The sequence below is a fragment of the Pseudorca crassidens genome, chromosome 15, assembly GCF_039906515.1.
Source record: "Pseudorca crassidens isolate mPseCra1 chromosome 15, mPseCra1.hap1, whole genome shotgun sequence".
Classification (NCBI taxonomy): Eukaryota; Metazoa; Chordata; class Mammalia; order Artiodactyla; family Delphinidae; genus Pseudorca; species Pseudorca crassidens.
Genome location: NC_090310.1, coordinates 22,052,752 through 22,079,319, shown reverse-complemented (window position 1 = coordinate 22,079,319; position 26,568 = coordinate 22,052,752). Strand labels below are relative to the sequence as shown.

At 38.8% G+C, this 26,568-nt stretch overlaps 2 protein-coding genes across 24 annotated transcripts in view; one reads left to right on the top strand and one right to left on the bottom strand.

Moving 5' to 3' along the window:
• The window catches only part of ERI2 (ERI1 exoribonuclease family member 2), a 40,496-nt gene extending 29,454 nt beyond the window's left edge, over positions 1-11,042 (bottom strand). For 2 of the 19 annotated variants that reach the window (XR_010934923.1, XR_010934924.1), the window contains exons 1-7: positions 10,852-11,011; positions 8,476-8,543; positions 8,306-8,389; positions 7,611-7,738; positions 6,825-6,981; positions 5,346-5,446; positions 4,799-4,880 (exon numbers count right to left, since the gene is read on the bottom strand). Coding sequence is in view for 15 of the 19 variants with exons in the window: in XM_067706458.1 (XP_067562559.1) it covers positions 2,273-2,292; positions 4,799-4,880; positions 5,346-5,446; positions 6,825-6,981; positions 7,611-7,738; positions 8,306-8,389; positions 8,476-8,543; positions 10,852-10,940 (729 nt within the window). In the remaining 4 variants the exon portion in view is untranslated. Of the gene's footprint in view, positions 1-1,270; positions 2,293-4,798; positions 4,881-5,345; positions 5,447-6,824; positions 6,982-7,610; positions 7,739-8,273; positions 8,390-8,475; positions 8,544-10,851 lie in introns of those variants that run through there. The other 17 variants (XR_010934925.1, XR_010934926.1, XM_067706458.1 and 14 more) reach the window with 16 other exon arrangements.
• The window catches only part of REXO5 (RNA exonuclease 5), a 54,955-nt gene continuing 39,421 nt past the window's right edge, over positions 11,035-26,568 (top strand). For 2 of the 5 annotated variants that reach the window (XM_067706440.1, XM_067706441.1), the window contains exons 1-7: positions 11,164-11,550; positions 16,243-16,355; positions 17,323-17,449; positions 18,753-18,849; positions 22,031-22,174; positions 24,502-24,590; positions 25,545-25,660. In XM_067706440.1, the coding sequence (XP_067562541.1) occupies positions 11,410-11,550; positions 16,243-16,355; positions 17,323-17,449; positions 18,753-18,849; positions 22,031-22,174; positions 24,502-24,590; positions 25,545-25,660 (827 nt within the window). In that variant the 5' untranslated portion in view covers positions 11,164-11,409. Of the gene's footprint in view, positions 11,551-16,242; positions 16,356-17,322; positions 17,450-18,085; positions 18,382-18,752; positions 18,850-22,030; positions 22,175-24,501; positions 24,591-25,544; positions 25,661-26,568 lie in introns of those variants that run through there. The other 3 variants (XM_067706438.1, XM_067706439.1, XM_067706442.1) reach the window with 3 other exon arrangements.

Genomic DNA, 26,568 nt, shown 5'->3' with positions numbered 1-26,568 from the left:
CCTGGACTTTTGTTTGTTGGAACTTTTTTAATCACCGTTTCAATTTCATTACTTGTGATTGGTCTGTTCATATCTTCTATTTCTTCCTGGTTCAGTCTTGAGAAGTTGTACCTTCCTAAGAATTTGGCCATTTCTTACAGGTTGTCCATTTTATCAGCATACAGTTGCTAGTCTCTTATGATTCTTTGTATTTCTGTGGTGTCAGTTGTTAAGTTCTCCTTTTTCATTTCTAATTTTATTGATTTGAGTCCTCTCCCTTCTTTTCTTGATGAATCTGGCTAAACGTTTATCAATTTTGTCTATCTTCTCAGAGAACTAGCTTTTAGTTTCACTGATCTTTGCTATTGTTTTCTTCATCTCTATTTCACTTATTTCTGCTCTGATCTTTACGAATTCTTTCCTTCTACTAAGTTTAGGTTTTGTTTGTTCTTCTTTCTCTAGTTGCTTTAGGTTCCTGAGGTAAGATTGTACTGCTATAAACTTCCCTCTTAGAACTGCTTTTGCTGCATTCTGTAGGTTTTGGATCGTTGTGCTTTTGTTTTCATTTGTCTCTAGTATCATTCTTTAACACCATACACAAAAATAAACTCAAAATAGATTAAAGACCTAAATGTGAGACTGACACTATCAAACTGTTAGAGGAAAACACAGGCACAACACTCTTTGACATAAATCGCAGCAATATCTTTTTTGATCTGTCTCCCAGAATGATGGAAATAAAAACAAAAATAAACAAATGGGACCTAATTAAACTCAAAAGCTTTTTCACAGCAAAGGAAACCATAAACAAAACGAAAAGACAACCCACAGATTAGGAGAAAATATTTGCCAACAATGTGACTGAGAAGGGATTAGTCTCCAAAATTTACAGACAGCTCATGTGGCTTAATATCAGCAAAACAAACAACCCAATCAAAAAAGGGGCAGAAGACCTAAACAGACATTTCCCCAAAGAAAACATACAGATGGCTAAAAGGCACATGAAAAGATGTTCAACATCATTAATTATTAGAGAAATGCCAAGTCAAAACTACGATGAGGGCTTCCCTGGTGGTGCAGTGGTTGAGAGTCTGCCTGCCGATGCGGGGGACAAGGGTTCGTGCCCTGGTCCGGGAGGATCCCGCATGCCACGCAGCGGCTGGGCCCGTGAGCCATGGCCACTGGGCCTGCGCGTCCAGAGCCTGTGCTACGCAACGGGAGAGGACGCAACAGTGAGAGGCCCACATACCGCAAAAAAAAAAAAAAAAACTACGATGAGATATCACCTCACACCAGTTAGAATGGCTATCATCAAAAAATCCACAAACAATAAATGCTGGAGAGGGTGTGGAGAGAAGGGAAACCTCCTACACTGTTGGTGGGAATGTAAATTGGTGCAGCCACTGTGGAAAACAGTATGGAGGTTCCTTAAAAACCTAAAAATAGAGAAATCCCACTCCTGGCAGGTATCTGGAGAAAAACATGGTCTGAAAGGATACATGCACCCCAATGTTCAGCGTTGTTTCCAAAACATGGAAGCAGCCTAAATGTCCATCGACAGAAGAATGGATAAAGAAGATGTGGTACATATATACAATGGAATATTACTCTGCCATTAAAGAGAATGAAATAATGCCATTTGCAGCAACATAGATGGACCTAGAGATGGTCATACTGAGTGAAGTAAGTCAGAGAAAGATGAATATCAAATATCACTTATATGCGGAATCTAAAAAAAAATGATACAAATGAACTTATTTACAAAACAGAAACAGACTCACAGACTTAGAGAACAAACTTATGATTGGCAGGGGTGAGTGGGGAGAGGGATAGTAAGGGAGTTTGGAATTGACATGTACACACTGCTACGTTTAAAAAGGATAACCAACAAGGACCTACTGCATAGCACAGGGAACTCTGCTCAATATTATGTAACAACCTAAATGGGAAAAGGATACGAAAGAGAATAGACACATGTATATGTATAACTGAATCACTTTGCTGTACACCTGAAACTAACACAACATTGTTAATCAACTATACTCCAATATAAAATAAAAAGTTAAAAAAAAAACCCTATAGAATCATCTCAATAGATGCAGAAAAAGCTTTTGACAAAATTTAACATCCATTTATAATAAAAGCTCTCCAGAAAGTGGGAATAGAGGGAACTTACCTCAACATAATAAAGGCCATATATGACAAACCCACAGCTAACATCATTCTCAATGATGAAAAGCTGAAAGCATTCCCTCTAAGATCAGGAACAAGGCAAGGCTCTCGCCACTTCTATTCAACACAGTTTTGGAAGTCCTAGCCATGGCAATCAGAGAAGAAAAAGAAATAAAAGGAATCCAAATTGGAAAAGAAGAAGTAAAACTGACACTGTTTGCAGATGATGTGATACTATGCATAGAAAATTCTAAAGTTGCTACCAGAAAACTACTAGAGCTCATTGATGAATTTGGTAAAGATGCAGGATTACAAAATTAATGTACAAAATTAATGCACAGAAATCTCTTGCATTCCTATACACTAACAATGAAAGATCAGAAAGAGAAATTAAGGAAACAATCCCATTTACCATTGCATCAAAAAGAATAAAATACCTAGGAATAAAGCTACCCAAGGAGACAAAAGACCTGTACTCAGAAAACTATAAGATACTGATGAAGGAAACCAAAGATGACACAAACAGATGGAAAGATATACTGTGTCCTTGGACTGGAAGAATCAATATTGTCAAAATGACTATATTACCCAAAGCAAGCTACAGTTTCAATGCAATCCCTACCAAATTATCAATGGCATTTTTCACAAAATTAGAACAAAAATTTTAATTTGTATGGAAACACAAAAGACCCTGAATAGCCAAAGCAATCTTGAGAAAGAAAAAGGGAGCTGGAGGAATCAAGCTCCCTGACTTCAGACTATACTACAAAGCTACAGTAATCAAAACAGTATTACACCGGCACAAAAGCAGATACATAGATCAATGGAACAGGATAGAAAGCCCAGAAATAAATTCACGCATCTATGGTCAATTAATCTATGACAAAGGAGGCAAGAATATACAATGGAGAAAAGACAGTCTCTTCAATAAGTGCTGCTGGGAAAACTGGACAGCTACATGTAAAAGAATGAAATTAGGACATTCTCTAACACCGTATACAGAAATAAACTCAAAATGGATCAAAGATCTAAATGCAAGGCTGGATACTATAAAACAGAGGAAAACCTAGGCAGAACACTCTTTGACATAAATTGCAGCAATATTTTTTTTGATCTGCCTCCTAGAGTAATGAAAATAAAAACAAAAATAAACAATTGGGACCTAATTAAACTCAAAAGCTTTTGCACAGCAAAGGAAACCATAAACAAAACAAAAAGACAACCCACAGAATTGGAGAAAATATTTGCAAACAAAGCGACCTACAAGGGATTAATCTCTAAAATACACGAACAGCTCAAGCAGCTCTATGTCAAAAAAACCCCAAACAACCCAAATGAAAAATAGGCAGAAGACCAAAATAGACATTTCTCCAAAGAAGACATACAGATGGCAAAAAGCACATGAAAAAATGTTCAACATCACTAATTATCAGAGAAATGCAAGTCAAAACTACAGTGAGGTATCATCTCACACCGGTAAGAATGGCCATCATCAGTCTACAAACAGTAAATGCTGGAGAAGGTGTGGAGAAGAGGGAACCCTCCTACACTGTTGGTGGGAATGTAAATTGGTACAACCACTATGGAGAACAGTATGGAGGTTCCTTAAAAAACTAAAAATAGAACTACCATATGATCCAGCAATCCCACTCCTGGGCATATATCCAGAGAAAACCATAATCTGAAAAGATACATGCACCCCAATGTTCAGTGCAGCACTGTTTACAGTAACCAAGACATGGAAGCAACCTAAATGTCCATGAACATAGGAATACATAAAGAAGACGTGGTACATATATACAGTGGAACATTACTCAGTCATAAAAAAGAATGAAATAATGCCATTTGAAACAACATGGATGGACCTAGAGATTATCATACTAAGTGCAGTATGTCAGACAGAAAAATACAAAGTATCATATGATACTGGTCATATGTGGAATCTAATTTTTAAAAAAAGATACAAATGAACTTATTTACAAAATAGAAACAGTCTTACAGATATCGAAAAAACCTTATGGTTACCAAAGGGGAAACGTTGGGGGGAGGTATAAATCAGGAGCTTGGGATGAACATACACACACTACTATATATAAGATAGATAACCAACAAAGACCCACTGTATAGCACAGGGAACTCTACTCAATATTCTGTGATAACCTATATGAGAAAAGTATCTAAAAAAGAATGAATATATGCATATGTATATATGAATCACTTTGTTGTACACCTGAAACTAACACAACATTGTAAATCAACTATATTCCAATAAAATTAAAATTAAAAAATAATATATGACCAACATTCTGTAGGGACCATGTTTTATGAGTAATCTAATAGTCTTGCTCAGTTCTTTCCCTAGTCCACTGTATTATTTGGGCATCTGTTTATAATCTCCATTTGATTTGGCTAATTCTTTTCATTCTTTTTAGCAAGTAGAAAGCCACTACATGACAGTCTTTATCTTACAATATTTTATGAAAGTGGTAATTTGAAAATCTTGGAAACAATTTGAATTGTATAGATTAGGGCTTTTTTCAGGCTGAAGCATATTCCTTGTTAATGATATCATCAAAAAATGAGGTTCAAATGAAAGACTGTATAAAAATAGAATGACTTACATAATAAAATTTTAAATTATACTAACCGAAATGTTCTCGTCCCAAGAATTCTATTCCCACTTCCTGCAGGGCACCACTTAGTCCTTTTGGTTTTCTTCTGTAGAAAATCTAGTCAAATAAAAGACAATATGTCTTAAAAAATGATTACTATTTGAAAGGCTATGTATTTTTTTAAAACAGTTTTTTTTAATATTTATTTGGCTGCACAGGGTCTTAGTTGTGGGATCTTTGTTGCAGCACGTGAGATCTTTAGTTGTGGCATGTGGGATCTAGCTCCCTGACCAGGGATCAAACCCGGGCCCTCTGAATTGGGAGTGTGGAGTCTTAACCACTGGACCACCAGGGAGGTCCCTTAGGGGCTAGGTATTAACCATTTACTTCTCATAATTTTTATTCTATTAGATTTGGAATGTGCTTATTTTTGTGTTGTTCTATATACTTTAAGAAAAGTATTTATGTGAATGTTTCAAAACAAAATATTTTGTTTGTAGAAACTCATACCCATGCGTGGGATAAAGTTTAATCATTTTTTAATAGAAAGAAAGTGAACATGCCCCCATCTTTGACCCTTACCTTGTAAGTTACTCTGAGATCAATCCAAGAATTAAGGAACACAGGTTTTAACAACTGTTTTCTTTTACACTCATACTCCAGGCAAACTCCCAAGTCCCAGTCTGCATTAAGTATATTAAAATAGAACAAAGTCAATGATGCCAGCAGTTTTTACTTATGCTATCATTTACAAATAAAATGGTGAAAGATGACATAAAACAGAATAGCAGGACTTAGAATAATATATGAAAGCATATATTATAATAGTATACTATATTTTAAATATAATATATACTACATATGGTATATATAACATACTATATAATATATAAAAGAAGAGTAAGATTTAATTGCCCTGGTAATATCTAACAATTATTCAAAACTTACTATTAAGAAATTAGGTTGGTAATTAAGTTTCAAAATGATTTCTTAAAAACACACTAAAACACAGATACTTCAGAAGAAGAGTAAGGTGTCATATTACAAGGTCTAGATGGAAAAGATTATCTGCTTTCAACATTCTAGAAAATATTAATGTAATGGAGAAACCAAACATCTTACAGGGACCCTTTTGGGCTATACCCCACAGGCCTGCAAGCCCTGTACTTGCCCAACCTCAAGACAGAATGAAGAGCCTGAATCGGTGACACAGACATCAAGGATTTAATGAACAGGGGGATCATACATGTCTGAAGCAAGGTCTTGGAGCGAAACTCCACCACGCGAAGCAGATGGCAGCAGTCTTCTGCTAAGTGTTACCGGGGGAATTGACATCAGGTTGGCTCATGAGTTCCCAGGGAAACCAGCTGAGGAGCAAGCCCTTATGCCCCTTTGATAAGCTATCATGGTGGAGATATTTTGATCTAAAGATTAGAACAATCACTAGCTGGGTCCAGGGGCAAGTATGTATTAAGAGGGGAGGTCAGTCATATGAGTAGGGTGTTAAGTAAAGCAGGGACTGGTCAATCAGGGGATGTACAGAGAACAAGAGAACAGCCATCTTGAGTGGCCTGATCATACAGACCCAAGACTATCAGTGCTATGCTATCAATGGCACAGCACTGCTATCAATGACTATTAACGGGAATGCTCTAACATGGGCATAGAAAAGGTCTACTTTAAATGGCCCATTTTTTCCTTGATGTCTACATTAGAAGTGTGAAAGTATAAAAGCAAAGGTTGTGAGTTGAATAAGGACTCTTTTTTTTCAAAGTTATAGAAAATAGCATGCTAAGAGTTTTCACCAGTCTTTGCCTGGATTCAGGAGAACAGAGAGGAGCAGTCTAGAAAGATTCTTTAAAGTTAGGGCTTAAATTTTTAAGGCATTTAAAAAATTTAAAATATGAATAAATTTACTTTTCTTGGTTAACATCTGCTAGACACTCAGATTTCTTTTCGTGGCCCAGGAAGCTAACAAGTATAATTCCTACCAGAGATAAAGAATTATACGGTGGCAACACTACTCATTTATGATTGATAGATACTTTTTTTTTTTTTTACCTGACCAAGTAACAAATGCACATAATTTTACTTCAGAAGTAGAAATATCTGAAACCCTAGTAGCAAAAGTAATTTTCTTCTGTTGCTGAATCTTCTGAATCCATTTACAGAACTGAGATAAGCAAATCTTCAGAGGGACTCCTTCATCAACTTGAGCCTGAATAGAGTCATAAAATCTGAATTCAACAACTGAATTCCATAATTATTGAGCACATAAGTAGGCAGTGTGTGTGGGATATACAACAAAGAAGAAGAAATTCTAACTGGCAAAGAGTTCATCTAGTGAAAAGATGTTAAAACACATGGGAGAGAAATAATATAATGGTTAGAATTCTGCAAGGTAAGAAAAATTCGGTTGATCAATCTAAATCACACAGAAATACAATAAATATATCTTGATCAACAGAAATTTGATGTCACTTAATTTCCATAAAGTATGGAAATTGATATACATCTTTATAACACTATTCTTTCTTTCTTTCTTTCTTTTTTTTTTTGGTCACACCACGTGGGATCTTAGTTCCCTGACCAGGGATTGAACTTGTGCCCTTGAAGTACAGCGTCTTAACCACGGGAAAGTCCAATTCTTTCTAATTTTTAAAGATTCCAAGATTCTGGAGGGGATATTATATCTCCTAACAGTGAATAAATCTAATTCCAAATGGCATATAGCTTTTATTTTCTTTTTGAAACTGATTTCTGAATTTTAATATATGCATCTCGCCTGCTTTTTTTTTGTTGGGGTGGGAGGAGGAGAAGAGAAATGAGGAAAAGAGAAGGGCATACCTGCTTTATGCCTGTTAGTTCCATGCAAAATTCAGAAAGAATTGGATGTTCCTGAGGATGAACATAAGCATGGAACTCAGATTCAATCTCTCCAGTTGATGTGTTTAGCAATATAGCTGGAAATTCAACTACATGAAAGAATCATCAATTGACACTTGAATATACAATTGATAAATTAATGCTGCAATCACTCTAAATTAAATATATATTACCATCATATAGCATTCATTATTAAACAATCATTGTTTTAGTAAAAGCATATTAAAATGACCAAAGCAGTGTAATGTAATGGTTAAAGTTATGCCAAAGAAGAAAAAAAAAAAAAAGTTATGCCAAAGAATAAGTCAAACTATTCAAGTTACAGGTATATCTACTTAAAACTCTTGAATATATTTCCATAATTAAATATGAAGACCATATGAAAATTGAAACAGACTTCTTTTTGCAAAGGCATTATGTTCTTTTCAGCTTCTATGCAATTGAGATTTTGTATATAATCCTAAAACAATTATTTTATATGATGACACAATTAGGTATTAGGTTTTTGGGTTTTTTTGTCAAGTCAGATTTTATAGTAAATTACCAATTCATAGATCATTTTGTTTTCTTTAACTGTTAACTGTTTTATATCTATAAACTTTAAAGTAACTTATCTAGTGTTACCTTTGGCCATTTGCAGTCAAGTTCAGACTTACTTATTTCCTGGCTACGGTGGCGTTTCCCATCATTCCAACAAGTCGACTCAAAATCAATGACAATTAAGTAGTCAAACAACTGCTCTGCAAAAGATCAGAGTGTCCTTATGTTTTACCAGTGTTAAAAATGCAAGGCTACAGAAAATAAAGAAATGAAGCACACTACTTACTAGATTTGCTTCTTCCTAGATTTCCATTTGGCGGTGCAATTGACTTTCTTCTAATTAATCCAAGCTGCCTAAAAATGTAAAATAATCCAGGTATGCTCAACAAATTCATTCATACTCCTGCCTATATAAGCTAACAAACTGATGGTATAACCCTCATTATTAATGGTTTGAGGTATTGTGATTGAGAGGAAATTGAACTAGACTGGTTCTTTGCACTCTTGACTTTAGTAGTCATTCTACCTGCATGGGCCTCAAAGTGCATATTTGCAAACTTAGACCAATTCTTTGTGCTCCCCTTATTTTACAGTAATACTGAGGAACTCAAGTGATTTTAAAGATGCATTGAAAAGCTAAGTTATTTTTTCTTTTGCATTTTTCAAGCCCTTGCTATGTGTACAGCACAGCTGAGAGGAGACAGGGCAGGTCCAGTCTTCTAGGAGCTTAAAATATCTGGGTAAAGAAACTAGATATCCATAGCAAACTACTGAAAGGTAATATATGATAAAGGATCTTTAAGGGCAACATGCTGAGTCCACAGAAAGGGAAGAGCTTGTTACCTGAAAACTGTGCTCCCCTCTTGGTGGCTGTCAAGCCAAAAGACACAACCAAGGCAAAGAGTGGGAGAAGGGGGTCTTCCCTGGTGGCTCAGTGGTTAAGAATCCGCCTGCCAGCGCAGGGGACACAGGTTCGAACCCTGCTCCGGGAAGATCCCACATGCCGCGGAACAACTAAGCCCATGCGCCACAACTACTGAGCCTGTGCTCTAGAGCCGGTGAGCCGCAACTACTGGGCCCGCGTGCCATAACTACTGAAGCCCACATGCCTAAAGCCTGTGCTCCGCAACAAAGGCAAGCCACAGCAATGAGAAGCCCGCGCACCGCAATGAAGAGTAGCAATCACTCTCTGAAACTAGAGAAAGCCCTCGTGCAGCAACGAAGACCCAACGCAGCCAAAAATAAATAATAAAATAAAATTAATTAATTAAAAAAAAGAGCAGGAGAGGGAAGGATTTATTACTTGCAGCAAGTAAGTAGAACAGCGGGGATCCTTTCCAAAGCAGTGTTTCTCCCAACTGCAAAATTGGGGAAGTTTTCAGCTAAGGGTACATGCATATTCATGAAAGATTCCAAGCTTTAGCTGATATAAGAGGGTCAAAAAAGGTCAACATTATCATCCCTTGGGTTCCAGCTGATCTGGTGGTTGAGCACCTCAGGCTCATCTTTACCACTGAAACAGAACTAGGAGTCTTTTTTTTTTTTTTGGCCGCACCACGTGTCTTGCAGGATCTTAGTTACTCAACAAGGGATCGAACCCGTGCCGGCTGCAGTGGAAGCGTGAAGCCCTAACCGCTGGACCACCAGGTAATTCCCAGAACCATTGGTCTTTACAACTAATACATTATCTTTGCCACTGTTGCTTCTCTTGCCTAACAGTCGTTCGTTTCTGCATTCTTTTGTTCCTTTAAGATCATTACTTACTGAGACCTCTTCAAGGACAAGCATTGTGTCCAGGCTTAGATTACAAAATGGCTTCGGCCAAAAATGGCTTCTCTTATGTTAAGAAAGCCACGCCTGGTTCTCTTTCTCCAGGGAACCCCTACCCTAACAGCTTACATGCTTACTGAGGTAAAACTGAGACAAAACTGTGCTAAGTAGAGTTTAACTAGGTAGACACCTCCTGTTCTAGTTTTTTGTTTGACCTGTGATGGGGAGTTGAGAATAATGGGTAACACCTACTGACTGCTCACTACATAGTAGGCACTGAACTAAGATGGTGATCTCCTTTCATCCTCAACAACTGTACAAAGTAGTCACTTTTGCTACCTATATTTAATGGATGAGAAAACGAACTCAGCAATTTGCCAGAAAACACGTATTTAGTCTGTGAACCAAGGATCATCCAACTGTGAAACCCATGCTATTCACTAATGCATTACACTGCTTCTATTAATCACAAACGTGAACAGCGTGTCCAAGAATCAGGAAAAAGGCCACAATGATTCACATTGTGAATTAAAGGGATCACGAGTAAGTCGTGGGGTGAACGGCTTGTTGAGTGCGGTCGGGGCTCCCTGCGACCTCCGAACGGCCCTCCAGGGTCGTTCTTAATAGTTTCCCGAGGCCTGGTATAGGCAGACTGTGGCTCAAGGGCACAGAGTCGAGAGCCTTGGTCCTTCCACGCTCGCGCAGAGGGCTGCCAGAGGCTCGAGACTGAGGTCCAGGCAGAGACCTTTCAGGCTGGGCTGGCCAGTACAGGTTGGGACGCCCGAGCTGCAGAGAACGGAGGCTGACACTGCGGACGCCAGCGCCGGACCAGGACCGACCCCCGCCCCCCCCCCCCCCCCCCCCCCCCCGCCGCCCGGAGCCCCTAGCGTACCGTGCAAGCCTTTTGGTTGCCATTCCTGACGCTCCTTTCTCTTCACAGCCCAACTGCCGGAAGTCGCTGTACTTCCTCTTCCGGTCCATTCAAAAGCCGCGCGCCGCTGCGGAGGGCGTTACACCGTCGGCTCCGCCGGAGGCGCGGCGGCGTTTGTCGGTGTTCTCCGCCCTGCTTCTCTTCGGCGTCTTCGGGGAATCTGGGGCGTGGGGAGTGGTTTTGGCAGGGAAGCAGCTAGACAGCGCCCCCCCTTCCCTCTTTTCCAACAGGCGGAGGCGCGTTTGCGGTTGGGGAAGCGTATCGAATCCGGCCTCCGGCGTCAACTGTAAAACCGTTTGGGTTGGTGCGGCGTGGTTTTCTTTGCCGCGTTAACGGGGAAGACCGTTGGCACCCTCCCTTTCCGAGGGGGGCGGGGAGCGCTTCGTAAACTGAATTAAGGAGAGGATCTGAGGAGGGTTGTAGGCTGTCGAAACCCTTGTGCTCCCCACTCAGGAGACGGCCCGGGCCATCTGCGCGTCGTAGTTTTCTCATCTCTAACCGATCTTTCTCCACAGGTTCATGGAGCCAGAGAAGGAAAGGACCGGGAGGACCCCCAAGAAGGGCAGGAAGAGGAGGCGGGTCCCGAATAAGCTGGTCGGGGCGTCAGAGGTGATGAGAGACCGTTGGGATCTTGAGGAGAGGCAGCAGCCCGAGGCCAAGGTGAGCAACGGGGGATCCCGAATGGGCGGCCCGAGGCAGTTTGGAGCTCCCAAATGATAATACAATACCACATACCTTAGGGCTGATATTGGCGGTTTAAAACAGGTATTGTGCCTGGCACACGAGAAGAATGTTCGTTCAACAGATATTTATTGAAGTCTTCTGTATGCCAGGAATTGCTCTAGCTTCTGGAAGTATCCCAGTGCATAAAAGCACAAAATCCCCTGCACTCGTGCAGTTTACATTCCCATAGGAGAATAAGATTGATGATCATCTCTGTCATTTATTGAGAGCTAAATAATGCCTTTCATCCCTTTAGATTTCTATTGTCTTCCTAGGCACTTGGGGTACATCAGTGAATAAACAGAGATCACTACTACCTTTACTAGTGGAGAGAGAAAGAAGATAAACAATAGATAATGATAAATCAGTTATATAGAAGGGAATTCGTGCTATGAAAACTTTTTTAAATGGGATTCCTTTTTCTTTTTTTTGGCCTATCCGATTGGCAAAGCAATTTTTTAAAGGTTAACGTGGTAGAAAGTCAAAAGAAGTTGACAGTCTCATCACTTTATTTTGAAACAAACTTAAAGAAAATTTGCAAGGACAGTATCAAAAACTACCCCCCAGCCAACATTTGAAAGTACTGTAGTTGCTAACAGAATGCCTCCCCCCACCCATATTTTAGTGTTTACATATTTCCTACAAACAATCTACATAACTAAAATGCAACCATCAAAATCAGGAAATAACATGGATATATTGCTACCATCTAATACTCAGACCCCATTCAAGTTTCTCCAGTTGTTCTAATAATGTCCTTTTTAGCATTAAGATCAAGTCTAGAATCACGTGTTACAGTTAGTTGTCATGTCTCCTTCAGTCCAAACAACTGTTCAGTCTTTTCTTTGACATTTGTGACATTACTACCTTTGAAGAATCCTGGACCAGTTATTTTGTAGAAGTTAGGTTTGTTTGTTTCCTCATTAATTAGATGCAGATTATGCATCTTTGGCAGGAATATCACAGAAGTGATATTCTGTTCTCTTGTATTTTATCAGGTTGTACACAAGTTTGATTTGTCCCATTACTGGTGATGTTAACCTTGATAACTTGATTAAGAACGTGTGTGCTAAACTTCTCTAAAGTTACTCTTTTTCTCTGTTGTTTTGTGGGAAGATGCTTCCTCATTAAACTTGCAGTTTATTCATTTTTTTATTAGTATGAATTTGTGGATACCTATTTTATTCATTGAGTTATAATCCATTACTGTATTTTGCTGCTCAAAATATCCCAGATTTGGCCATTAAGCTAGCTTCTGTGTCCCTTTAACATGACCCCATCATGCTTGAGCATTTCCTTATTTTTCTGGCACAAAAAAATGTTCCAGACTCTTCTGTGCTTTCCCTGCCCCAGCCCTGGAATCGGCTACTTCTGCCAGGAGACTTAGTTCTTTTAGTGGAGAGTGACATTTAGAAATCAAGATCTGGGTGTTAGATGTGTTTATTGCTATTGGTATGTCACTACTCCCAAAAAGAGAGCTAGGTAATATGTGTGCATATGTTTATACACACATACGTATGTTTACATTTAAATATTTTTCTGTATACATATTGAAAAACTGAATTCATATCAGTATCTTTACTTCCAATCCAATTCCACAGGGTTCATTCTAGTTTTCTCCCTTTTCATATTTATAACTTCCTTATATAACAGTGAGAAACCTGACTCCCATTATCTTCAATATATTTGATCAGTCCCCCATTGCTGCCATTGCCCCACACCCTCACACCTTCCTTACCCTGCTTGGGCCCTTGTCATCCTGCGTCTTATACCAGGTAACTCTCCTATCTGAATGCCTTCATTGCTGCTGTGACAAGCTACTACCCTCATCCTTCTCACACGGACACCCGCACCCTTTTCAGGCTTTGAATTCGGTGACAGCCCTCTTTTTCCTTCAGCATTGATGCCCTCCTTACCGTAAACAATTTCTGACATCTGATGCCAGCCTAACTGCTCTCCAGTTGCCACTGCATGGATGCCCTCCTCATACCGCTCAGGCTTTGACACTTCACATTGGGCCACTGTCCTGCATATATATCCTGGGTTCCTACCCCTAGTCCTGGGCTTTCTCCCCTATAGGATGCCCTCCTCACCCTGCTCAGCCTCTGACATTGCATGTTTGGCAACCATGATTACTCACTGCCATATAGATTCCTTACTCATACATTATCAATATCATACAGTTTTGTTTGGTAAATATAAATTGGTATATTCTTTCAGGAGTTAGCAATATTATCAGAATATAAGATATACATGCTTATTTTGACCAGGAATTTATCCTGAGAAAATAGGTGTACAAGGATTCTTATCATAATACTGTTCATAATTTTTTAGAACAACAACAGTGTCATCAATAGGGAATTTTTTTCAAATAAATTATGTTTTAAGTAAATTGAAAGAGTGGACTATTATTAACATTGACTTTTGTTATGTTTAACAGATATGGAAAGATATTTACAGATTATTTTTTTTTTGGCCATGCTACGCAGCTTGTGGGATCTCTGTTCCCTGACTAGGGATTGAACCTGGGCCATGGCAGTGAAAGCGCCTAGTCCTAACCACTGGACTGCTAGGGAATGCCCCAGTTTTTTTTTTTTTCTCGGTGGCAGGAGTTGGTTACAAAACAATGTAATGTATAATCCCTTGGGAAACGTATAAAGTAGAGATGAAAAGAGTTTGGGCTTTGCAGCCTGCATTCTAGTCTTGGTTCTGCCATTTATCTGTTCCTCCATTTCTTTTTTCTAATTTTATTTTTTATTATTTATTTTATTTATTTTTGGCTGCGTTGGGTCTTCATTGCTGCGCACGGGCTTTCTCTAGTTGCATCGAGCGGGGGCTACTCTTTGTTATGGTGTGCAGGCTTCTCATTGCGGTGGCTTCTCTTGTTGCAGAGCATGGGCTCTAGGTGCACGGGCTCAGTAGTTGTGGTTCGCAGGCTTGGTAGTTGTGGTGCACGGGCTTAGTTGCTCCGCGGCACATGGGATCTTCCCGGACCAGGGCTCGAACCCGTGTCCCCTGCATTGGCAGGCGGATTCTTAACCACTGTGCCACCAGGGAAGCCCCTGTTCCTCCATTTCTTTATCTGTAGCTTGCATTCTGGTCTTGGTTCTGCCACTTATCTGTTCCTCCATTTCTTTATCTGTAAAATGGGGATAACAGTAGTGCCCACTTGAGAAGACTTAAGAATTAAATGATTTAATAGATATAAAGTGCTCAGAACTGTAAATGACTAATAATAAGTGTTCAACATTAGCTTTAAACAGTCACAGGGGAAAATAGCAATAATAATAATACCTGGTGTTTAAGTACTTATCTTAGGGTATGTCAGACACTGGCCTCAGTACATTGCACTTACAATGTACCTCATTGCTCTTCCCAGTAATCTCATGAGGTAGAATTGTAGTTATTCTATAAATGAAAAGACCTTAGTCTTAGAGAGATCAAGGCACTTGCCCCTAAGCTCTTAACACCTTAAGGCACTTAAGATGGTAGAGCTTTGGGGGACTTCTCTGGTGGTCCAGTGGTTAAGAATCCGCCTTCAAGTGCAGGGACGTGGGTTTGATACCTGGTCCAGGAACTAAGATCCCACATGCTGCAGGTCAACTAAGCCCACGCACTGCAGCTACTGAGCCTGCGCACTTTAGAGCCTGCCCGCCACTAGAGAGCCTGTGTGCCGCAACTACTGAGCCCGTGCGCCAAAATGAAAGATCCCACATGCTGCAACGAAGATCCTGCATGTTGCAACTAAGACCCAACGCAGCCAAATAATTAAAAAAAAAATGGTAGAGCTTGGTATTTGAACTCAGGTAGCGTGACTCCAGGGCTTGAACTCCTAACCACTATTACTCTGCTGCCTCCCAGACCAAAATGAAAGTGGTATTACTTGAATTGTACAAATACAGGTGACTTATTTTCACTTATTTGTTGTGTTTTATCTGTTTTACCCTTCTCTATTATCTGACTTAACAAGCATGAATTACTTTAGTAACTATATCTAAGTACAAAGCTATTTTAAGGAGAGGCTTAAAGTCTGACTCCTTAGGTTAGACCACATTGATCATCTATGAACTGGCTCCCACTTCTCTCTTCTCTCATATCTCTATTGCTCTGCAACATGCAGTCTTGACTCCAGCCAAACCAAACTAAGTGTTTAGACACAGTGTTTCCTCCTACCTGGCTGACTCATTATTTTCAAGGTTCAACTCCATTATTTTCATCTCAGTGATGCTATCTCCAAAACTCTCCAATCCCCAAGGCAGTTAGTTAGCCTCTTTTGCTCCCTTACCTTTATAGTAGCACCCACATTATATTGGAATTACCTGTTTCTGCATTTTTTCCCCCTAGTAGAATGGACTTCTTGAGAGCATGAGTCATGTTTTATTCATCCTGCTATCCCTAGCACATAACCAAGTGTCTATAATTAAGGTTCTGTATCGGTGTTTATTAAATATCCTATTAATAATGTCATATCACAGGTTGTTGTTTTAGACCTTCATTTCTAATTAGTAAGAACCCTCCTTATGTTTAGAGTATGCTAAAATAATAGAAACTAGAATATTTAAAAATTTGCCGTGTTTTTTTGATGTTCTTTATAATCATAATTTGTTATACTCTGATTTATCTTTGCAGAAAGCCTGCTTATCTACCATTTTACTTTCTGATACCCGTGAAATAACTCATGGCCAGCTATGTGAATTGCTGAAGTATGCAGTTCTGGGCAAATCCAGTGTTCCTAAACCTAGGTATGAGAAGAACATAAATGGTGGGTATAGACCTGAGGTTTCATATTGGTATCTAGAGGACCATGTCTACCTGACGTTTTTTATTTGCCACACGGAATGTCCTAAATTTTTTTTTTTACAAAGTTGCCAACAATTTAAATTGGGAATCCCTTTATATCCATATTTTTTACTTCGAAAAACTCTGGCAGCTGTCCCTATGGCAACAATTTGTTGAAGCTGAATAGTGGCCTCCTATTATAGAGGTACACATCAGTGTCCCACCTGGCCTGCTTCCCTTATTTACAGTATCTGTCTGGCTGCTATAGGTATTTTGTTTATAACCTCCAGTGGAGACCTGATTGAAATAACATAATCATGTATTAAGAATCCCAGTCTTTTTTCTTCTTTTACAAATCAAGGGCAAAGAGAATTTTACTGTTCTGATATCCTCAATGCCATTATTAAATGTCTAATGAAAATTGCATTTCTGTATGTACCAATACACAGTAGAGAGATTTTCATATGTACACTTCCATCTGGGGGTGGAGTGGCTACAAACCTCAAAAGCCCGCTTCTGCCTTAACAGATACTATCATTGCTCTGTCACTTTATCTGAACTGGCTTTCTGGAAGCCGGTCACGTTACTGGCTTAGGAAGGACTGTAGAGCAGATTTGGATCTTGAAGATATGCCTTTGTAAACTGAGCTTAATTAGTTCCAATTTAAAGCAAATCTTAATAGGATTTTGGATTTGAATGCATTTTGTTTCACTTGGTATTATACTTGATTTGAATGGAATAAATAATAATCTCAAGAGATCTTTATTTGAATTCTGTGCAGTAATAGCTGTTCTCCGTTTCCAGGCAGTCAGTGAGTGATGATAAACTCCAATATCTGTTGCTCAGTGCTTTTTTCATACTTCCCTTCTGTATGTCTGTAACTGACTTGACGGTATCAGTCTTAGATTTGTTGGTTCTATTTTTCAACAGCTGGTGCCAACTTTTTCACCAAAACCACCTGAACAACGTGGTGGTTGTTATACTGCAGGGAATGAGTCAGCTACACTTTTACAGGTTCTATTTGGAGTTTGGGCTTCTCCGAAAGGCATTCAGACACGTAAGTTAAGAAAACTTTGTATTCGGACCTGAGTCAGGTCCTCACACTCAGAGATTAGTGCACATGTCTCAAATTGTGCTCCTTGGCAACCTGATTGAACAAGCAATAGAAGTTTTAGAAAGCTAAAAAGATTACGCTTGATACCTGAGATTAGATTGTTGAAATTAGATTTCTCTCTCATTTTTTTCTTTGGTAATCTTGGCAAAACCCTTAATCCCAGATTGCAGTCTAGTTCCCAGATTGTAGTTGATATTGTCACATTTTATTTGGGCTTTGGTGTTTTCAAAAATTGTAAAATTTACATAAAACCTATATATTTTGGCTTCTCTTGACAACATCACAAGATTAGTTTCCCTTGAAACAGTATCTGGAGCTGAATAGCAGCTGTCTTTAGAAAGGCATGTGCTCTCCATTTTACCGTAGCCTCTTCCATTCTTTATCAGACTGTTTCATCCATTTACCCCTGAGAGCATTTGAATTGGTGAGCCCTAACCTAACCCCCTTGGGTCTCCATTTTCTTTTTTTGCTTTCATTTATTGAACACTACCTATGTGCTAGGCCCTATATTAATCATACTGTATGCATCATCTTTAATTCTTACAATAGTCCTATAAGAGATACTTTTTTTTTTTTTTTTTTTTTGCGGTACGCGGGCCTCTCACCGTTGTGGCCTCTCCCGTTGCGGAGCACAGGCTCTGGACGCGCAGGCTCAGTGGCCATGGCTCATGGGCCCAGCCGCTCCGCGGCATGTGGGATCTTCCCAGACCGGGACACGAACCCGTGTGCCCTGCATCGGCAGGCGGACTCTCAACCACTGCACCAGGGAAGCCCCAAGAGATACTTTTTTATTCCCATTTTATACATAAGGAAACTGAGTAACGCACCCAAGTTACAGCTAGTAAGTGGAATTTACAGCTGGAATTGAAGCCCAGGTGAGCCTGAGACTTGAACTCTCAATCTCTTTGCTTTTCTGTGTCATCTACCTGGCATGTTATCCACTAAAGTAATAGATATGAAAGTGCTTTGAAAAATATAAGGAACTTTGCTTTTCTAAGTTATACATTTTTGTAATGTTTGTTTCTTTTGTATAGTGTGTAATTAGAGAAGCAAAGAAAACTGTGGTAGGATAAATATGGCTTCACTTATTTAGTCACTTTTACAACTTAAGGAAACAGTCCTCATTTTACAATGCAAACAATTAAGATCCAGATCTTTCATAGCACTGAGCTGACAATAAAAGTCTAGGTGACAGTATTTTAACTGTTTTCAAGCATTTTTGTAAAAACCTATTATGTATTTTCAGAAGTTCTGCTTGCCTCCCCCATCATCTGATTTCCTAGCTGATATCATTGGGCTGCAAAAGAAACAAATAATTGGGGATCTGCCTAAAGGAATGGAAGGTATGACTATAAGTAACTTAAGCAGAAAAGCAATTTTGTGTGTGTGTGTGTGTGTGTGTTTTAAGGAAAAAATGGGTAAGTACCAAGGCGGATTAGATAGCAGGAAACATAACCAGGGTTCATGCCTCAGAAGTCATTTGGTTAGGTTAGATAGCTAAGTCTGCTCCCTGGATATCACTGACACTGGACTCAAACTGTCACTGGGTCTTTGTACCCACAAGTGTACACATAGGAAGGAAGATCTTGCCTTTGACTAATGTAGGGGATACTCACTAATACTACTCACAGTGGCAGATTAGGATGCTGGCCAGCTAAAGTATAAATATCCATGATAGCAGTGTTTTTCAAACTGGGTTGTGTCCTGTTAGCAAGTTATAGCTGACCTTCTCTTTTGGGGGGAGAGGAGGTGAGTGATGGAATAGACCTTAACAGTTCATTGCACATAGTAAGGTAAGTATTGTTCAATAATGCTTTTTGTATGTTTGTTCAGAAATAATTAAATTATTGAATAGTTGCACTGAGGGGACATGAAAAAGTGGTGAGGAATAACTAGTGATTCCTTTCCATATCCTCCATGACTGTGTTTCCTGTTATCTTCTGTCTCAAAAGCTTCTAACTTCCTACCTTTCCATTGTTCCCCTTTCCTTCTAATAGATGTCTATATCGGACCTGCAGCTTTGCTTAATTTGACATCCACTGTATTTTAAACATCTTTGAGTGAATTACAGAGTAGTCATTATGAGATTCAAAACTCAGGTAAAGACATTGAGCTGTAAAAGAAAGGATGTAATCAGAAAAAAGAAATTGATGTGACTGAAGAATATAGATTGTTGAGGATGATTAGGGGGTGGAGATGGAATAAGAGGGCGGGTAGTGGTGAGAGATGAGGCTTAGGGGTAGGTTAAAGCTTTGTCTTGCAGGCTGTAAATGCTATGCTAAGGACTTTGGATTTTATACTGTAAGCATTGAGGAGCTAGAGGGTTATAGCTACTTCTCTGTCCTCCTAAGGATTTTGCTTCATTTTCCCAACCTAAATAAATATCGAAGTCCCCAAGATATAGTCCATATACTTTGATCTTTCTTCAGTTCTCTTTTGAAATATTCATCTGTTCTTCCCCAGTTTATCCATCACTCTTCTGTGGATAACTCCTCTGTCTTTAGGTTTGATATCCCAAACTCCAGGCCTGCATTTTCAACTGCCTGCTGGATGTTGCTACCTGGATACTCCACTGTACCCTCAATCATAGCATATATAAAAGCATTTTTCTCATCCCTAAATAACAGACTCCCAACTTCAAATCCCCTTTTCTGTTGGTACTGTTTTTCTCTAAGCCACCAGTATTGAATTTTAGAATTACTTTTCTTTTGGCTCCCCATACCCAATCTTCATGGCTCATTCCCTTTGCTATTAAGAACCTATTCAAATGTTACTTTATCAGAGAGACCTTCCCTGGTTATAAAATATATGACATTAACCCTTTTCCTGCCCCAGCACTCCCTTTCCTCCTTTTTCTCCTTTACTTTTCTCCATAGTCCTTATCCTCACCTGCTATATTATGTATTTGTTTGTTTATTGTCCATTTTCCCAACTAGAATTTAAGATCACCTAGAATTTAAGAGAATTTTGTTGATTTTGTTCATTGGGGAATCTACTGGCTAGAGCAATACCAGGCATATAGTAAGTACTCAGTAAATATTTTGTTGACTGAACTGAATTACTCTGTCACTATGCTCTACCAGTTTTTCCTTTTTTAAAAAAAAATATTTGTTTGCGCTGGGTCTTAGTTGCGGTTTGTGGGCTCCTTAGTTGTGGCAGGCGGGCTCCTTTAGTTGTGGCTTGGGAGCTCCTTAGTTGTGGCATGAGAACTCTTAGTTGAGGCATGCATGTGGGATCTAGTTCCCTGACCAGGGATCGAACCCAGACCCCCTACATTGGGAGTGCAGTCTTAACCCGTGCCCCCTGCATTGGGAGCCAACAGGGAAGTCCCTCTACCAGTTTTTCTTGTGTAATGTTTCTTTCTTATAACCTTTTTCCTCCCTCCATCATCTTAATCCAGACTCTTTTTTTTTTTGCCATTTCTCATTTCTCTCTCTACTTCATTTTCCACATATCTTTGAGGTTGATCTTTCTTAAAGTACTCTTTGGTTATGCCACTTCCCTTCTCAGGAACTTTCTGTTGCTCCACCTTATATATGAAATGATGGACTAAAATTCAAACTCTTGAGCCTGGCATTTGCAGTGGTCTACAATTCACTTTTATCCTCCTCTTTCAACCTTGTTTCTTATACTGCTCTTCTACAAAGACCTTTTTTTCTCCCCGACTGGTCTAGTCACTACCATACCAAGTTTGCTTTGTACATTTCTATCTTACCTGGGATGCCCTCTTTCCTTACTTCTGATTCTTTGGCATTCTTGTTTGCAAGGACCAGGCACTCACTGAGGCCACCTTAAGTGAGAGGGTATTATTTGAAGGACATGTGGACTAGAAAGTCATCAAGAATCTAAATGCCTCTGGTGAAGAGCTGTTCTCCATCCCTTTCATGGCATCTTAGCTTCTTTGTTTTCTGTTCTAACCGGTGTGTTCTCCTTATTTCCTAGTTCAGTTCTGGAAGCAAGCAATCTGATCAGCTTAGCTAATTACCCTTGTCCCTTTTGAGCATGTCTTGACAAGGAATATCAAGTCACTGGTCAGTTTATAGATAGCTCCCTCTTTAGCCAAGTCCCCACTCTTAATCCAATCAGTAACGAGCCCTACTTAAAGAACCAGCACCCCTGCTGGTGCTTGAGCCAGGTGGTTAGGGGTGCAGTAGATTTAGCTAGAATGGGCTATTAGGAGTGGCAGACACTGTAACGGACTGGTCTAATACACCAAATATCTGAATTCTGCCTTTTCTTTAAGACTCAGCTAATCTTTTCTTCTCTTGAACCATATCTAACCATCTCAGCCAGTATATTCTCCCTTTCCCTTTTATAGCTTTTATTATTATAACCCATTTGAGACTTATTTTCTCTTTGTGTTCTTTATAAGTGTATGAGAGTGCAAGCTCCTTTAAAGTTGGGGCTGGGTCTTAAAAATCTTTTGATCTTCATCATGCTTACCCTATACAACATTAAAAGGACATGTCCTCTGAGGGCTGTTAAACACAGATTCTAACATATGTATGATTGTCCTTGTTTCAGGGTCTTTACCTTCTTCCAGCTCAGAAGTCAGCATCAACCTGCAGAATGACCCCATCGTTAAAAAGTATGGCTCTAAGAAAGTAAGCTTGACCAGATGCCTTCTCACAAAGGAGGAAATGAAAACATATCACTTTCCGTTACAAGGTTGGTTTAGATTTAACCTGATGTTGGTAACAATGGAAGAATATCTATCAGTTTATTTAAAAATATTCCTGTTGAAAGTTCATTTTTATGGGCTGCTTTCCAAGTGATTTATTCCATCTTCTACTAAAGAGGAAATACTTTCAGTGCAATGTTTCCTAAAGTGTAGGATGTGTACCATTATTGATTTTAGGTAGTACATGAACATGACCTTAAATATTGTGGGAAAATTATTCCTTTTTCATTTTTCTTTCATTCCTTAGTATATTGAAAAGAAGTCAATATGTCTTTAAAACTTGAACACTTCTCTGGTACTTCTAATCCTCCTCCCACCCATCCCACCCCCATTTTCTTTAATAAATAGGACAAGTCTAGGCTCAGAGCCTTGGTCTGTTATGTAGCAAGAATTTAATAAAAATCCTTTGATTTATTACCTCTTAATCACAGCAGTCATGTTAAAATTCCTTAAAAAAAAAAAAAAAAGCCCTATTGAGTTATGATTAACCTACCATTCAGTTCATCCATTTAAAGTATACAATTTCAGTAGTTTCTAGTATGTTTACAGAGTTTTTCAACCATCACTACAATCAATTTAGAACATGTTCATCACCCCAAAAGAAACCCTGTACTATTGTTTCCCCCCAGTGCCCTTTAGCCCTAGGCAACTACTAATTACTTTCTGTTAATAGATTTACCTATTGTGAATATAAATGGAATCATACAATATGTGGTCTTTTGTAACTGGCTTCTTTCACTTAGCATCAAATTTTCAAGGGTCATCCGTGTTGTAGCATGTATCATTACTTCATTTATTTTCATTCTAATGATATTCCATGTATGGTTATACATTTTATTTATCCAGTCATCAGTTGATGACATTTGGGTTGTTTCCACCTCGGGGATGTTATGAATAATGCTACTTTGAATATTCAGATACAAGTTTTTGTGTGGACATATGTTTTCATTTTTCTTGAGTATATACCTAGGAGTAGAACTGCTAGATCCTATAGTAACTCTATGTTTAACCTTTAAGGAACTATCAGACTGTTTTACAAAGCAGGTGCACCATTTTACATTCCCCCCAGCAATGTATAAGGGTTCCAATTTCTGTACATCCTTACCAACACTTGCTATGCTCTGCCTTTTTGATTATAGCCATCCTAGTGTGTGTGAAGTAGTATCTCATTGTGATTTTCGTTTGCATTTCTCTGATGGCTGATGATATTGAGCATCTTTTTATATGCTTATTGGCCATTTGTATATTTTTTCAGATCCTTTGTCTGTTTCTTAATTGGGCTGTCTTTGGGGAGTTAATAGTTCATATATCATAGTATTGCCATGAGGATTAATTGAGTTAATGTACAAAACGAGCTTAGCATGGGGCACATAGTGCTTTAAAAAGTTATTCTTTGTTATTATTGGTACTAATAATATAGATAAGGAGGGCAGCAAGTATAATGTCTCCAGGATTTGGGGGTACTCCTTTCTGGTCTAGACTGTATTTTGGTTCTTTTAATTGTAATCAGTTGGAAATTTCAGGGTACTGTGACATAGGAACTGGTCAAAGCTTTTCATACTCCCCTTAGTTTCTTGTCAAATAAGATCTAGGTATTACCTTTACTGTTTCAGCCTCTGTCTGAAGGTAGGAATCTTCAATGATTCAGACACTTTTGGGCCTCTGAACTGAATGTGCCTGGTTACTGACTTAGGGTACACAATGGAAGGGATACCTTAAGCCTATATCTGAGCCTCTGTAGGGAATTTTCAGGCTATGATTCCAGAAAATGAGGCACGTTTCTAAAGAGAGATCTTGGAGAAATTTTAAGGGTAGAGTTGAGTACAAGAGTGCATATGGTGAATGTTAAACATTCTGCCTACCATGAAATCCTTTTAGATCTCTGCTATGGTGGAATCTCATTCCTACTTTTTCTTGTTTTATTTAGGAAAGAAAGATGCCACATGCAGTCATTTGCACTGTATTCACCCTTCCTTAGTGCCTGTATGGGAAAGGCCCAGTGACTTTGGAGTTAGCCACAATTTAATTATAATTTCTAATAAGGAGGAAAAAATTGTTACTTGGTAACTGCAAGGAAGTCTAGGCCCTAGTATCTCCACTAATAGCAGCCTACATTATTCTCCCAAAATGTAAAAATGAGTAGATGGAGAAGAAATTAAGGACAGAAATTGTCTTATTTAATTTTATATTTCAAGTGTCTAACATAGAGAAGGTCCCCACAAATGTGGTATCTCAGTTTCCCCTGGATAAATACAGGAGTAATTTTTACCATTTCTAGTTCTAAAGGCAAATATTTTATTCCTTTTCCTCCTAGGTTTTCCTGACTGTGAAAACTTTGTGCCTATAAAATGTTGTGGTTCTATAACCAACAGTAGTCCTCTCTTTGGGCTTGACTGTGAAATGGTAAGTACTACTTTTGATTTTTCAGCTGGAGTGTTGCAAGCTAGGGTCTAGTTTTCTTGAGTGCGTTCAGTTCTAGTATTCAGTTTAAATAACTGAAAGTAGACCCATTTAATTACATTTTAGAAAAATTGGATCTTTACTCCAGGATGAGAAATAAATATGACATAAGTTTTCTAACTAGTTGATATATTTAATCTAATTTTTGAATATTACTAGAAGTTGATTGCTTCTGTCTTTTGAACAAGTGTTTTGTTGTTATTGCCTTGAAGACTTTGCCTGAATTACCATTGGTTTGGCTTAGTTTTACGCGTTTAAGATCAGAAGTAGGATTTTCCTGCTTAAGCTCCCCTTGTGTTTTACTTTGTCTAATTAGTAAGTCTCCTTTCAGAGGCAGTGTATCCCCTCTCACTTAGTACTCAAGTAACAGTTTCTCGACACTGAACAGAGTGGCTAAGAGCTAAGGATTTGGAGTCTGTCGTATCAGGTTGTGTATCCTGGCCTTGCCTGTCACCTTGGACAAATTCCCTAATTCTCCCTCTGTGAAGCAGGGATAATATTAGGGGCTACTTCATGGGGTTATTATGAGGTGGTATATAAAATGCTTAGTATTGTGTTAGATAATAGAGTGTGCTAATAAAAATTATTTTTTTGGTACTTAGCATAATACTGGGTTGTAGTACACAGTAAATAGTACAATTATAATTGATGTTATTATTTCTGTCCCTCTCGGGCACATCCTTCCCAGAGAAATTGTACTGTGTTGGTTACTTTAAGTGTAATGTTCAGCAGCCTGCTTAGCTTTAATTTCATTCATATTGGATTCTCTAGTCAGCAAAAGGCTGTGCCATTGTCGCAGAGTAGATTAGAGTAGGTGGCAGTTGATGTAGTCTTGAATAATGAGAGGAAGCAAGAGTTTCCACGGGTTAGCAGCCTATCTACATCCTGGTCTTTCAGTGCCTGACATCCAAGGGGCGAGAACTAACACGCATCTCACTGGTTGCTGAAGGAGGCTGCTGTGTTATGGATGAACTTGTTAAACCTGACAACAAGATTGTGGACTACCTCACCAGGTATTTTTCACCCTGCCTCCAGCTCGCTAGAGTGGAATGAGACTTAACAGGAATAGCCTGTAGCTTCTGTTTAGTTAGGTATTATCTACTTATTTATTATCAAAGAAAAGGCTGGGGTGCCACAACTAGAAATTTTAATACTGAAATTACACAATATTGGTGTATAATGCTCTTACCTTTCTTGCTCTCTAATCTTCCTGTGACCTAGGTCACCAGAATATTATCTTCCTTGTCATAGAATCTGACAGTTGTAATCGTTACCTAGTAACTGCCAAACAGCTTTGCTGTCTGATGAGACACCATCTGAAAAATCTGTAAATCATCTTCTGGCAGTCAGATGATTTTAGAGCTTAATCTGCCTTGACCTCAGAAACCAAAATAAAACTAAGTGTTTCCACAACAGAAATTGGAAGCTCAAAAAATTTTCTCTGTCTTTCCGAAGATTAGCAAGTAATTTCAGAATGTACACACTACAGTAATTAGGCAAAGAAAAGCCAGTGAAACATTACCGTTGCTGCCCATTGTAGTTGCACCTATCAATTCATGCTTACTTAGGCACAGAGAGGCCATGATGGTGATAAAGACTCCTGTTGGCCGACATGACAATTAGAAAGTATTTTTAAGGAACAGTCGTATGTGACAAAGATGTATGTATAAGGGTATTTGTCATACTGTTGCAGAAACATGGGAATATGAATGAAAGTAGGGGGTTGGTTAGAATGTTATATTCATCTAATGGAGTACTAACCATTTAAAAGGATGTGCTGAAATAGATTTATTGATGTGAAAACTTGTTCATGATATATAGCACATGTTATGATCATATTATAAAGTAGCATAGGCATTATGATTCCTTTTTTTTGGGCCATACCATGTGGCTTGTGGGATCTTAGTTTCCTGACCAGGGA